We start from the raw sequence: 15,654 nt of genomic DNA, 5'->3' as shown, positions 1-15,654 counted from the left end.
GAACCTTTGGGTGATAATGCAAATTATTTGTGCTATGACTCACATTCATTCTCGCTACCTATAATTGGACTTTTGATTGAACGAAACGCGTTGGCTGGAGTTTGTGCATTGATACCACTTGAAAAAAAGGAGAAATAAATATGAAGGAACATTTGTCCGAATATTATATCTTTTGTAAAAGAAAACTCAGTGGTGCACCATTCCAAAACAATCCATTTCCTGATCTGCGCTGCAGTTTGCACCCAATGACTGCAGGTGCAGGATTTGTTGTGCACACTCCCATTGACTATTGTTAGACCTTTTTACACCACATAGAAGTGAGGTCCGGCTATCACAGTCTGCCATTGTTCTGCCTTTTTTTGTTGCTTTTTTCATCAAAAACATCTCAAAGATTTTTGCCAACACCTTTATTTGACGCATTTCTACATTTCTAGTGTTTTTCTGTCGTTTTCTGACAGGAAAATTTTTTTCTAGTCAAATAAAATGCCATCTTTATTTGACAAATGCCCTGCCTGTGGCAGCAATACCAAATCCCATCCTCCTGATGCATATATCATCTGCCTTCCTGATGGCCACATCCCTGACAGATGTCATCATTGCAAGACCTTTTCAAGGCGTACACTAAGGGACCAGAGACTATTGACCTTAATGGAACAGAAGAGCAACACAGACAGCAAGAGGCAGAAGTCTGAAGGTGGGACGTCACGTGAGCGAGGAGAGGTTTAGTCCTCTATCAGGGCACATCCACCTTCCTCTGCATACTCTAGGCCAGAACATCTTCAAAAATAACGTAGTTCCAAGGAATGGGAACTGCACAACCAAATACTGCAGCCATTCTTCCAAAGATGGAGACAACCAGAGATAGATCTCTTTGCCACTCATCAGAACGCAAAATGCCAAAGCTTCGCATCCAGGTACCCACACCACCTGTCGCAGGTACCGGCATAGTCCTACCCACGTTAAAGGGCACACGTTAGACTTAATCTTTTCTACGGTGCCGATCGAGGTGTCCTCGCCGCTCCCAGTCCTTTGGACTGACCATTTTTTAATAAAGTTTGTTATCTCATATGAGACTAGGACTAGTCAAAGAACACAGAAGGAAGCGACTCGCCAATCCAGAGCGTTCCATTTAGTGACAGCAGACATGCTATCGGAGGCGCTCTGTCAACACCCATGCAAATTTACAGGGAACTTAGATACTGATCTGACTTTGGTTCAGAAATGGCTGCAAACAAGATTTGAGGAGCTAGCCCCAGTGAAGTCAACTAGAACTGCTCCCTGTCATGATTCTGCTCCTTGGTTTACCTCCACACTACGTAAAATGCGCCAAGATTGTAAAAAGGCAGAAAGACTCTGGCGTCGTAAATACGACCCAGTGGAGAAAATAAAGTACCGTGATGCCATAAAACAGTACCATAAACAGATTTCCGAAGCCAAAAAGTAATATCTTGAGCATAGGATAGATCGGGCGGACAACATGAGTAGGGAACTCTTCAGAATTGTTAGAGTTTGTTGATCCTGCCGCAGGTGCCCTCTCACACTCTCATACGGAAGAGTGGATTAGGCAGCTTGCTGACTTTTTTGTCACAAAAATTAAAACCATTCAGGACTCCTTTCCTCTCGTGGACTCTTCCTTGGTTGCCGATGACTTCGGTAGCAATCGGCCAGTACCATCCTTAGAGGCAGAGCCTGGACCCACACTATCGGTCTTTCCGCAGTTGTCTTGTGCAACGTCGCTGGAGCTACTGTCTCGGCTTCAATCTGGCTCACCCCTGGATGCTTGTCCAGCAAAGTGCTTGGGCAGGGTGGCATCGGCAGTAAACAGCTTGTTGAACCCCCTGCTCAATCTGTCTTTGAGCTCCGGAGTGGTGCCTCGGGAATGGAAACACGCACTCATTCTGCTGCTGATCAAAAAAACCTCTGTTAGATCCTTTGCTGCTGGCTAACTATAGACCGATCTCCCTTCTCCCTGCTCTGGCGAAGGTGGTTGAGAAGCATGTTCAGTATACACTTACCACCTTTATTGAGAATAACAACATTCTCCATGACTCTCAATCCGGTTTCCGTGCTAATTATAGCATGGAGACAGCCCTCGTGGAGGTGACCGACGCCATCAGGGAGACGCTCGATCTAGGGGGCAAGGCTATGTTAGTCATGCTGGATTTGTCGGCGGCTTTCGACACCGTCCCTCATGCTGGTCTCCTATTAAGACTCGGGGAGATCGGACTGCGGGGGACGGTGTTGGATTGGTTTCAATCCTTTCTATCGGACCGCCGACAGGTGATCTGGGCTCCACCGTTCTCCGCTGAAATGCCATCGCTAGAGGTTGGGGTTCCTCAAGGGTCCATTCTGAGCCCCACCATTTTTAACATCTATATGGCCCCTCTGGCGTTGGTAGCGGAGGCTTATGGGGCCCGGGTCATCTCATACACTGATGACACCCAGCTCCTGTTTACATGCAGCAAAGGAGAGGTTTTTGACGGCGACAGGATCAAAGACTGTCTGAGTGCAGTCTTTGCGTGGTTTCAGCGGCACAGCCTGAAATGCAACTCGGATAAGTCTGAGTTGCTTTTCTTTGGCTGTGCCCCGGATCCGGGCTGGAAGTCCTGGTGGCCCCAGGACATGTTCCCCCCTGAGAAATCATCTTCCCAAGTGAAAAATCTTGGAGTGGTATTTGATGATGACCTCTCCTTCCGCCCCCATATTATGGGGATATCAGGGAAATGCTTCGGCATCCTTAAGATGCTGAGGAAGTTTATTCCTTTGCTCTCCCTACAGTATCGGAAGACGGTAGTCCAGGCGCTAGTAGGGTCTCGGTTAGATTACGCTAATGCGCTTTTTGCTGGTCTGCCCAAGTACCTCCTGGCTAGACTGCAAACTGTCCAAAATTCTGCGGCCAGAGCCATATTTGGCCTGCCAAGGAGAGCCAGCGCCCAACTGCTTCTAACTAGGCTGCATTGGCTACCTATTTCCAAAAGAATCAGATTTAAAATCCTTACGCTGGCCTTCAAAGCCCTTCACTCTGTCGGTCCTAATTATATTAGGAAGCGTACCGCTTTCTATGTGCCGCGGAGAACGTTGCGGTCAGCCGATTTGGCTAAAATGGAGGTGCCTATCGCCAAACGAGTTCGGATGGGAGGACGGTCCTTCCAACATGTGGCAGCTCGCCTTTGGAATGAGCTGCCTCTCTCCCTCCGTAAAGCTAAGAGTCTCTTAGCTTTCAGGAAAGAGCTGAAGACCATGCTCTTTTCCGCGTAATCACTGTGACTGTAGTGCTGCTGCCTCTGTGTTCTTAGGTTTCAGGTTCTCTTTGCCAAAGCGCCGGGACACCCCTTGGGGTAGCCGTGCGCTCTAAAAGTACGGCCTTAACATAACAGGGCAATGCATTATGGATAAATTGGTCCAACAAATTTGCATACGCTTTTTTCCCTCTCCCACTAATTCCATTAGTGGTTCGAAAACTGCAACAACACTCAATGACCATGATACTGGTAGCACCCACGTGGGCACGGCAGCCGTGGTTCACCGCGCTCCGACAAATCTCACAGGTGCCACACCAAAAATTAAGAATCTCACCCATGCACCTTACACAGAACCATGGAGAAATAATGCACCCAGATCCCAAACAACTGAACCTAGCGATTTGGCTCCTGAGGTCTTAGTATTTGGATACTTAAATTTACCTCCAAACTGTATGGAAATTATTGAGCAAGCAAGACGTCCCAGCACCAGAGCCTGCTATGCAGCAAAGTGGAAAAGGTTTGCTGTATACTGTAACAGTAACAACATCAACCCTCTGGACGCATCTACACAAAATATTATTTGCTACTTACTACACTTACAGCAATGTAACCTTGCTTACACCTCCATTAGAGTACATCTTGCAGCTATAGCAGCATACCTGCAAAACAGGCAACATCTATCCCTGTTTAGGGTACCCGCAATTAAGGCTTTCATGGAAGGCCTCAAAAGAGTTATTCCACCAAGACTACCACCTTCTCCAGTCTGGAACCTCAACACAGTACTCACCAGACTAATGGGGCCACCTTTTGAACCTATGCATAGGTGTGAAATACAATTTCTTACATGGAAGGTGGCCTTTCTTATAGCCATTACCTCCCTCAGGAGAGTGAGTGAGTGAGTTACAGGCATTAACAATACAAGAGCTATTTCTACAGTTACACCAGAATAAGGTGGTTCTTAGAACAAACCCAAAGTTCTTGCCTAAAGTAATTTCAGCATTCCACATCAATCAGCCAGTGGAACTACCAGTCTTTTTTCCAAAGCCACAGACGGTAGCAGAGAGGGCCCTACATACACTAGATGTCAAAAGGGCAATATTATATTACATAGAAAGAACACAAACTTTCAGAAAAACTAAACAACTATTTGTAGCGTTTTCCCAACACATAAAGGCAACCCTATATCTAAAGCAGGTATTGCCAGGTGGATTGTTAAATGTATACAGATATGTTACATAAAGGCAAAAAGAACTGTTCCCCCTAGAGCTCATTCTACACACAAACTAGGGGCATCTATGGCATTCTTAGGGAACATTCCCCTAGATGACATATGCAAAGCAGCAACTTGGTCTACACCGCATACCTTCACGAAAAACTACTCTGTTGACGTGCAGGCAAGACAACAAGCAAATGTGGGCCAGGCTGTATTAAAAGCTAGGGAGGTAACTGCTGTATAATCTATTCATAACGTACCATCTGCAGCCCATATGCTTCGAACGGAATATGCTACTTACCAGTATGCATCTGTTCTTGGCATAGAGGGCTGCAGAGTGGTACATGCCCTCCCTGCCTCCCCGGAAACCTGTGTCTGTTCCAACATTATCTTATTTAGATACACTTACATGGGCATCTCTTTCTGTATTCTATCATACTACTCCATCTAACCCTACTATGGCAAAACAATCTAAGGATGGAGCCGATGCCCATGCGCACTATCACCCAAGGGAGGAGTCACCAGCCTCGTGACTACAAAAGACTTCTGCAAGAGAAAAACAAGTGCAATCATCCGAGCCCAACACCAGATGGCGATCTATTCATAATGTACCACTCTGCAGCCCTCTATGCCAAGAACAGATGCATACTGGCAAGTAACATATTCCTTTTCATTTTTTATTTTATATAGTGGTGTCTTGGCTCCCTTGATGCTGACAGAAATGCTTTTCAACACTGGGAGGAGAGTTCTGTGTGCTAATGGATGTTTCTTGGCATTTTCGGCCAGGTTTATGGAAGACCAGTTTGCTTGTGTCCCTGTTCCTTGCCAGAACATTGAGCTAAACCTAGTTGTGATTAGTCTGTAACACAAAGGTATAGTGCCCAGTAGGAACCGATGCAGCCTTGGGTTCTTGAGGTTTAAGTGGTGCTGAGGGCATCTCGGTTTGCCACAACAGCTAGTTTATGATTTTTGTGCACCCTAAAGATGGGTACAGAATGGGTATTGATTCAATGTTAATTCTACCACTTGCTAAAGACTGAATACTTCACTCTTTTTGTATACTGATTGGACACTGATAACTGGCTGGGGTGCCGCTCATTGTTGGATCCTGTTTGCCACGAGGATTGCTTTTGGGCGTCTGTTCCACTGCTTGCTCCCTGAGGCTGTCCCGCCTGGTGTGAGCGGTTCCGCAGTCGGCGGATATCCAACCCGTTCCCAGTGAGCTACAGCCCAGGTTGAGGACTTTGGCGTGCACTCAGCGTTAGGAGCCTACCGGGGGACTGCGAGGACCAGCATTCTCCATTCCGCACAGCTGGTGCCTCTTCCCCCGGCGGCCACGCCCTCTGACTCCAGCCTTTATCACCTTTTGCGACACCCGCTTCGCGGGTGCCGCTCACTGTTGGATCCTGTTTGCCACGAGGATTGCTTTTGGGCGTCTGTTCCCCTGCTTGCTCCCTGAGGCTGTCCCAGCTAGTGTGAGCGGTTCCGCAGTCGGCGGATATCCAACTCGCTCCCAGTGAGCTACAGCCCAGGTTGAGGGCTTTGGCGTGCACTCAGCGTAACACATACCGGGGGACTGCGAGGACCAGCATTCTCCATTCCGCACAGCTGGTGCCTCTTCCCCCGACGGTCACGCCCTCTGACTCCAGCCTTTATCACCTTTCGCGACACCCGCTTCGCGGGTGCCGCTCATTGTTGGATCCTGTTTGCCACGAGGATTGCTTTTGGGCGTCTGTTCCCCTGCTTGCTCCCTGAGGCTGTCTCAGCTGGTGTGAGCGGTTCCGCAGTCGGCGGATATCCAACTCGCTCCCAGTGAGCTACAGCCCAGGTTGAGGACTTTGGCGTGCACTCAGCGTTAGGAGCCTACCGGGGGACTGCGAGGACCAGCATTCTCCATTCCGCACAGCTGGTGCCTCTTCCCCTGGCGGCCACGCCCCCTGTCTTCACGTACTTTACTGGCGTAAGTACCACCGCGACGCGGGACGCGCGCGGGACGGAGCTCGGGGCGAAGACCGGGCAAAGAGCGGGCCGTTTGAGGCCGTTCGAGTATGGTAGAGTCCGGGCCGGGCCCTCCCCCTTTGACATTTTCGTACTCAACTAACGGTGCAATGTGTACAAGAGAAACCAGGAGCAAATCTTCCCTAGCTGCGGCTGGAGCCGCTAAAGGCACCATCGACAATTACTTCGTCAAAGCGGGATCACTTTTGATTTAGGAAATAGAGGTTTTGGAGAGACGAATTTCCCAGAAAATAGACTGGGTTAGGAGATCCTCAATGGGGCCAATGGCTCAAGCCAAAACCCCGGAGGGGAGGCTAGAACCTAAAAACAGTGCAATGAGTAACTCGGGAGAAATTCAGCCACCCAGTGTACTAATAACTGACCCAGACTTTACAATCGAGGCCCATAGTGACCTCGAGGATCTGAGCTTAATGGCCCTCCCTAATACCCAAACACTTCAATTTCACCACGAATCCTGCCCCCGATACTCGAATCTAACACAGTGCTAGCTATTGACAAAGAGTGTAGCTCTGATAGAGATAGGGGGGGTCAGGGAAGGTGCAATCCAAAAAAAGAAGAGGGGGGACAAAACAAAGAAGGCAATAGGATAAAGACACCAAAATCTAAACCACCGAGGGGAAATGGTGCGAAAGGAGGAATCATAGATATCAACTCAGAGAAGCCTGGTATAACAATTTCCCCCTTGGTTCACAGTCAGACGGACCCATCACCCGCTCCAAACATCACCTTAGTGGACAATTCCAGCGACGATATCACACTGGCGGATATCGGAACACTCTTTAGGTCCTTACTGAGCCCTCTCGAAGCCCGCCTGATTAAGATCGAAGCTAGGTTAGTCAACATTGAAAAATCTACAGTGCAACTAGCTGATTCGATGAAACTCGAACTTAATGGAGCTAAAGGAGCCAAAGGGGTCCCTGACCCAAAGCCCAAAAAGGGAAGTGAACTCACTTCAGTTCAAAAGAAAAAGCTACTAATTACTGACTCCCAAAATCCACAGCCCATCTTAAACAAGACACCGCAACTCCTGAATGATCCCAACACAAACATGCACCTCCAAAAACCCAGCAGACATCAACTCCAGCTCCAACTACTATTCCCCCATCCAAAGATTCTGCTCCTATCCCGACTGACACTAAGGGGGATTCAACATTCCCGAGAGAAAAACACAACCCTATCCGTAAACCTAAACCTGTCAACCTTCCTCCAGAGGCTTCCCCCTATACCATGATCCTGGCAGGGGTCCCTGACTTAAAATCTATGGCAACTGAATCAACTTCCTCACTTAGGAACAAGGTTATTAGCTGGCTATCCATATACAGGCCACTCCCAAGAGGTACAACCAGTGACATTTCCATTGTTAGGAGGGTTCCTTGGGCGGGATATTCTAGAAAATCAATTAGGGGAGACTGTGTTTTGGTCACTTTCAGAGAGCCGGGCACAGCTGCCTATATTTGTGCCTGGGCTTCTGACGACCAAGGCAGTAACATCCAAGCTCTTCCCCTCTCATTCTTTTATCCCTCAAGTTTATATAATTTGGAGGATCAGAGATGGGGGCAACATCAAGAGTTGCTGTATGACTGGGAGAGCTGTCGCAGGGAGAGAAGCGTTCCATTCCATCATAGGGGAAGATCTCTTGACCACTTCCTACCGTATGGGGAGGAGGCGGGATGGGAGACCGTTACCAGGAGGAGGGGCGGAGGGGGAAGAATCATGAGAGAAATTCCAGGGCCCCACAGAATGCACTACCCAGCCCACTTTCCCACCCACAATAGATACAGTAGTCTGGAAATGGTAGATTGACGCTCTGAGATTCAGGGGAGTAAACTTTCTGCATCCCTCCGGATAGGGAATAGCACACCCCCAGAACAAACACCACACATAAGGGCACAAAATGAATTAACACTGACCCTAGTTCTGGAGTCTATTCTAGTGGACACAACCGAGACTCACACCAATACAAGACTGGCTCGGAGGCACACGCCCCCTCCTCAGATGGCCACCTTGGAGACTAGCGGTGTGAACACTACCGTTAAAGGTCCATCTACTACCAAATCACATCCCATGAATCTGATTTCATGGAATGTTGCTGGATTGGCCAGTAAAATTGATTGTCCTGAGTGGGTTTCTTTTATCAATTCAAAAAATATATTACTCTTTCAGAGCCTTGGGCCCGAGAGGAACTCCCATTTCAGGGATACGCAGTATTCTCTAAACCCGCTAAGTGGGGGGGAAGGGGCAGGCCATCTGGGGGACTGGCAACTTGGGTAGCATCAGACCTAGGCTGCCAGGCTAGCTGTCTGGAGACAGATTCCGATGATATTCTAGCCGTCTTATTAGAGTGTCCAAATTCCACGAAACTGGTCGTCGTAAATGTATATTCAAGACCGGTACCCATGTCAAGAGAATCCAACACTATAGAGGAACTCTCTGCGTTCCTAGATGGCATCCCATGGGAACTCCACTGCCTGGTCGGGGGTGATCTAAACTCTCAGTATGAACCACTACCAGGCCTACGTGATGGCCCCTCCCTCGAGGAAGATTCATGTTGGCTTGTCCCGGTGACTGTGGCGCCCCCTCCCAGAGCCTGGTCCCCCCTCGCCTTGCAGATAACTGCCCTTACCTTAAATCAAGGTCTAAGGGCCTGTAATGGGCGTTTCAAATCAGACACGCCAAGTATCTGCACTTACAATAAACCTGGTAGCGAATCGAGACTGGACTATATCCTTGTCAAACTATCAATGTGGCCACAAATAGTTGACTTTAAAGTTATTGAGAGAAGGGATAGTGACCACAACGCCCTGGAACTCTCTTATGCCTTACCGGGGAACGAAGATATAGTGCTTGGTCCGAACAAAGATAAGTCAGGTCTTCTCCTAGAAACCAACCGGAGAAAAGTTAGGTGGGAGAAACTGGCCACTAGCGGTGATAAGTTACCTAAATTATATGCAAGAATAATCCCACTTCTAGAGAGGGCTTTCCAGATAGGGATGAATGTTGGAGAAGGGGCAAATAGAGAAAAGCTGGCCGAGACCCATGCAGAACTAATCAGCACTCTGGAGCTGGATCTATTTTCAAAAGCAGGGGCAAAAAAAGGACCCACATCTAAAAGTACCTGGTATAATGCCACCTGTAGGGAATCAAAAACTGAATTGCTACTTGCATTTAAGGGGCGCAAAAGCAGGGATGAAATTCAATCCCGGAGAAGGTCTTATAGGAAGCTCTTGGTAAATGCAAGGCCTGAGTGAGATCAACAATATTGGGAAAATCTCTCAAGATCACTTGCCACTAAAGACTCGTGTAAATTCTGGCAATTAGTGGCCAATGGAACAGAGGACCCATCCTCAGCAATAGAGCCTAACATAGCTCCTAGCCTATGGAAGAGTACCTTTCAGTCACTGTATTCAATGGAAGAGGGGCCGCCGAATGTAACAAACATTATGATAGGGCCAGGTCCAATAGGAGATCCTTTCACTGAAAAAGAGGTGAGGGTGGCTATAGCTGGGTTGTCTGCAGGGAAAGCCCCTGGTCTCGATGGGGTACCCGGGGACCTATTTAAGCAGGAACCAGGGATATGGGCCCCATACCTTACGTTGATATTTAACGCTGTCCTGGGGGGAATGGAGGTGCCGGATACTTGGCTGGGAGCAGAAGTGGTTCCAATTTTCAAAAAGGGTTCCCCACTGCTCCCAGCCAATTATCGTCCAATCAGTCTTATTGATATATCCCAAAAGCTTTTCGGAAGACTGATCCTGGACCGGCTACAGAATTGGGTAGAGGAGATGGGTATCCTGACTCCCTATCTGGCGGGATTCAGACAGGGGGTCTCCACAATAGATCAAATCTTTATGCTGAACCTTTTATATTGGAGGACAGCACTAATTGAGGGTGGTACCTTGTATACTGTCTTTGTAGACCTGCGTGCCGCCTTTGATTTGGTACCTAGACTAAAATTGTGGAAAGTCATGGAGGAGTTGAATGTCCCGGGAGACATCTTGGCAATCCTGATGAGATTACATCATAACAACTATGCCCGCGTTAGGTGTGGCAGAGGTGCCAATCTAACCGAAAGGTTCCCCGTTCGCAGAGGGGTAAGACAGGGCTGCGTGCTCGCACCGACCCTGTTTTGCCTCTTTGTGAACGGGGTAATTGCTCACCTGATCAGGATTCCCAACACTGATGCCCCAAAATCGACTGGCAGCAGGGTGCCCGCAATTATGTTTGCGGATGACACCCTGCTGCTGTCTAAATCCCCAATGGGCATACAACGTGTCTTGGATGGGTTTATGCAGTTCTGCTCAGAGCGGGGACTCGAACTTAACCCACAGAAAACTAAATATATGATTCTCAATCCCAAGCCCCATAACCGCCCACCGCCCAAGCTGGGAACAGTTCAACTGGAACGGGTGCACACAATTGAATATTTGGGGATTACTCTCAATGAAAATCTAACATGGTCGGCCCACCAGTCAAAAGTAAACATCAAACTGGCACAGTTGGTGGGTGGCAATATGAGACTAGTGAACAAATCTCCCTACCGGCCACTTACCCCTATTATTCACATTTACAAAGCACAGGCCCGGGGGGTGTTATATACGGGGGCGAGCTGTGGGGCCATATTCCATCATCTAAATTACTAACTATTGAGAACAAATTCCTGAGACAGATTGTTGCTCTTCCACAGAGTACTCCATTACTCCCTCTCAGGCTGGATATGGGCCTTCGGCCCATAACGGAGGAGCTGGGGCTCAAACCTTTAGCATTTTGGCGGCGTCTATGGAGCAGTCCAGACCTTTCAAATTACAGAGCTGAGTTGCAGGAATTTTTACAGTTACCCAACGCCACAAGAACACCTAGGCTGATTTACATCAAGAGAACTTTTGAGGCAATTGGTCTCCCTGAACTATGGTTGGACCCAGTAAACACTAGTATTAAGATCCCTAAAAAGGTACTCGCGAGAGCTTACTACGAACACATGCTCTCCAGAGTTGCCAAAGGCACCAGTGATGGATCATTATCCAACCAGTTCATAAAAATTAAGGATTCTCATCAACTAGAAAGTGTCCTAGATGCCATGACTCCGGCATTAACCAGAAAACTATTCCTCCAATGGAGATATGGAACTCTTCCTCTGGCATCATTCACAGCATCTTGGTCTTGTCGCTCCTCCTCAGAAACTTGCCCGGCATGTGCCCACCCAAAGGAGAACGATGTCCATGTGGTTTTCTTTTGCCGGGCCTATGAGAGGAGCAGGAAATATTGGCTAGTCCCCCTGCTCAGAAATTTGGGGTTCAGAACTTTTTCACCTGCTTACAGAATTTTAAAGATAGATCTAGCTCCTACTACAGTTTTTGCACTATCCAAATTTTTAACTGCAATGTGGTACGCCCGAACCCGTTGTATAAAGAGACTTGGAGACTCGGGACAGATTTGAACTACTGGCACATCTATTTTCCTTACTTCTTTTTAACAAACTTTGATCACCAATGTTGTTTAATGCGTTTTTAAAACTTTTTATATATGATGTAATGTATATCTTTTATGATCATGTGATCGAAATAAAGATTTTTTGAATCGAATCGATAACTGGCTCTATGGTCACCTTTGACACAGCGACTGACATACCCCGAACTGCACCCTTGATTACACTAGGTGGGATCCAGTGGTATGAGTGATGGGTTTTTGGGTTGAGGAGCATTTAACTATTTTTCTTTTCGGAGACTGAAACCCTAGAAGAAGCGGCTTCAGTCCCCTGGGTTGTTTTCTTGCACAGAGCCATTGAAACGGAGGGCCGAGCATAACCTAACCGGATTTCTACTTTTGTATCACTTTGGAGACTTTGTCCCAGTAATAAAAACACAAGTCCTGAAATTGATCGCAACCCCATAGTAGAATATCGGCCAGAAGGGAAGTCTTATAGAAAATGTAGTGCCTACAACATAAATTATATAAACGCATGTTGCCATCAGAGGGTGCTGGTTATTTCTTGTTTTATCTGTGCATCTCATTTTTAACAGCTCTGTTTGCTTGTAAATAAAAGTCCTTGCCTTCTTAGAGACAATAGCAGTGTTGGACATTGAATTGGAGTACTGATTGTGTTCTACTGTGCCAGAGTTTCTAGCCCTACAATCTTCCCTAGTACGCTGTGACAGTGCAGGGTTGTTACCTTTGGAAAGTGCTTAAAAGGAGTACCTTGTTTCTCCTGTTGGAATGCAGTAGTATTGATGGTCTTGATCGGATCAGCAGCATGTCTCAAGAAGTGCTCTGCAATACATTGGAGAGGGCGACAGATTGGCTGGGTGACCTAAAAATCTTATGGTAGATGAAGTGTTGTGTGCCCTTCAAGGATGCTTACATCTCAAGACAAACAATTGGATGCCATCATATTCATAATAGCTGATGTTTTTGAAGGAAGTGGTGATTAAGGAGGATTTCAAGTTATGGCTTTTGGTCATTCTAGAGAACCGAAGAGTACTTTTAGTTTATATTTAAACACAGAAGGGAAAGGAGCAGTTCTGAGCATGACTGGGGGATGAGTGTGGGAGAGTCAAGGCAGGGGTTCTTTCCAAAGTAGAGGACCAAGAACTTTGAATGATTGGAAAGCTGTAGGGGGAGGGGTGTTGAGTACAGTAGGAGATGGAGGTTGGCTGGCGTAATGCTGTGGTTTGGGGTCAGTAAATTGCATCCTACCTGTGCTGGCAGCCACCTTGCTAACAGTGTGATATGGTGGGTGTGTGTCTAGATAGTTTGTTGAGCCAATGTTTTTTGATAAAAAGTATATTGGGGTAGCCCAACCAGTAGGCTGTGTACAGGCTAACTGTGCAGCACTACAAGATGTCTGTCTCCTGCTGTTTCACACATATGCTTTCTGGGAGCTGTGGGAGCCTTCCTTTGCCATCCACTCCCTCAGCTTGCCTGCCTTAACCTGTAATGTATGCTAATTCAGCCCCCCTCCATAAATGTTAGCTATGCTACATATATGTCAGCCTTTTAACCTGTTAAAAGCATGATTCTTTTTGGGCGTCTGTTATAGCAGCAATGTGATTTTTTGTGTTACTTTGATAATGCTAAATGCGGTCTGGGCTGCAGATCTGATCAGCCAATATTAGTGGGTGATGGATATACAGAAGCCTGGGTTCGGTGCTTTACTAACTCAATCACTAATTCCTATTTCTGTATGTTTTCCAGATGCCCTCATGACTGACTTCACCCTTCATGTGAACGGCTGTGATGCATTTATCCCCAGTTGTACTCGGCTGCGCAGTGAAGTGGCCCCCACTGACCTGCTGGACTCCCGACACTGTGCAGAAGAGGTGGACACCCTGCCAGAACTCCTCTTCCCATTCACCTGTAGACTATGTGGGCTTGTGCTGGATGATGGCTTTGCCCATGATGAAGACATGACTGACCAGATCTGTGGTCATTGCAGCTTAGCAGTGCTTTCCACAGACGGAACTAGCAGTCCCCAAAAAGGAGACAGTGAATTCACCTGCAGTCTATGCTCTTTCGTCACTCACTACCCCAATCACTTGGCCCGGCATATGAAGACCCACAGTGGTGAGAAACCTTACAAGTGTGTGCTTTGTGATTACGCCTCTGCCCACTTTGACAACTTGAAACGGCATCAGCGGATTCACACCGGCGAGAAACCATACAAATGTGACCTGTGCGACTATGCCTGTGGTAACCTTGCAAACTTGAAGAGACATGGACGGATACACTCTGGTGACAAGCCGTTCCAGTGCAAGCTTTGCAACTATACTTGTAATCAAAGCATGAACTTAAAACGCCATATGTTAAGGCACACTGGAGAGAAGCCCTTCTGCTGCTCGGACTGCCGTTACACCACTGGCCACTGGGACAACTACAAGAGACATCAGAAGATTCACGGTCTCTGTGCAGAGAGCTGGATCAATCCATACAGTGCCAAAGCTGGACCCAGCAAACCTGAATCCTACCCTTAGAGTGGGGCATTTCCTTGGTTTATACGAGCCAGGACATCCCTCTACCATTTTAACTGTGTCTTATGTGACATAAGCACAAGTCCTCCCTCTTCTCTTTGTTAGCCCAGCAGGTCTGGGTTGTGTCCTACCCCCTACACTGTCCAGTCTCCTTCATCCTCTCCATACAAGGACTAAGAATCATCGCTTTGAAGATGCCGCATGAACCAGTAAGATCAAACTGGACTAAAGTGTTCCATAGATAAGTTTACACTACTTTGCCCTAGTTCTCGTCATCACAAATCACTTAGGCTGGCAGGGAACCCTTATAAAACCCTGTGTTTGGGATATTGGGATATCGGCTTCTTCTAGCTGATGCTGCAGGCAAATAGACACTTTTTAATTTAATTTAGTTAACCCTGCAGTGTCCATGTAAGATATGAAGAGGAGAGTTTCCGATTTATTCTGAGCTAACAAAGTGCAGAGCCTTCTGTAAGGTGCCATAAATTTTCTATGTTATCAGTTAAGTGTGGAACTTCACTGAAAAATACATAAAGGAACACTAGTGTTCTGTAAGAATACACATTAGATGCCCAGTTTTATTTTTGTAAGACTGACTTGTGTGCCAAGTGATGTTGTCTGGCCTTTCATAGATCCACTGTTTGTATGGTTGACCGAACGTTACTTTGCCTAACCTACTACTGACGCAGCATCTAAATGCTGACCAAGAGGATTACTGTGATTGATTTGCAAACTTTAGGCTTAGGTTTAAAACACATATTCAGTGTTCATCATTGTAGATGTATTGGAAATGTTTCAGAATGGTTACAAAGAGGTTATAAGGTGTAGTCACTCTGGAAATATTCTCTGTACCGTTTAGATTTGCTAACTGATATTCACCGTTTCTCATTAAATGCATTTTCTCAGGAAATCATCAAAGGGTTTTGTTATGCCTGCCTTGTATTGTGGTTGATAAAAGCTAATATGACTGTTAGACTATGAGCTAGGTGTCTTGATCCCAACTGGTTTAGCTCTTTACTTGAAACCTTCATCCTTTTTGTCGTAAAATAAGATCTCATAAGTGTCCTCATCAACGAAGGTATAATTTCGACTATTGAGGACAATGAATATCTTTCTTCCAAACTACACTGGTGATAAGGGGGCCCTTCATGACAGTTGTGCCAATCAAAGTAAGGAAATAAGTCTAGGCCAGAGTGGCAATAGCTCTTAGAATAGAAAA

General features: G+C 46.9%; 1 protein-coding gene across 1 annotated transcript in view; it reads left to right on the top strand.

Annotated features, from left to right (window-relative positions):
- Positions 1–15,345, top strand: part of ZNF513 (zinc finger protein 513) — a 108,922-nt gene extending 93,577 nt beyond the window's left edge. Inside the window, exon 4 of the mRNA XM_086928166.1 lies at positions 13,663–15,345. Coding sequence (XP_086784292.1) covers positions 13,663–14,438 — 776 coding nt within the window. The 3' untranslated portion in view covers positions 14,439–15,345. The remainder of the gene's footprint in view (positions 1–13,662) is intronic.
- The last annotated feature ends 309 nt before the right edge of the window (positions 15,346–15,654 follow it).

This window comes from Lissotriton vulgaris, chromosome 6 (assembly GCF_964263255.1).
Source record: "Lissotriton vulgaris chromosome 6, aLisVul1.2, whole genome shotgun sequence".
Lineage (NCBI taxonomy): Eukaryota > Metazoa > Chordata > Amphibia > Caudata > Salamandridae > Lissotriton > Lissotriton vulgaris.
Note: the sequence above shows the minus strand (reverse complement) of the source record. Positions and strands in the feature narration are given on the sequence as shown.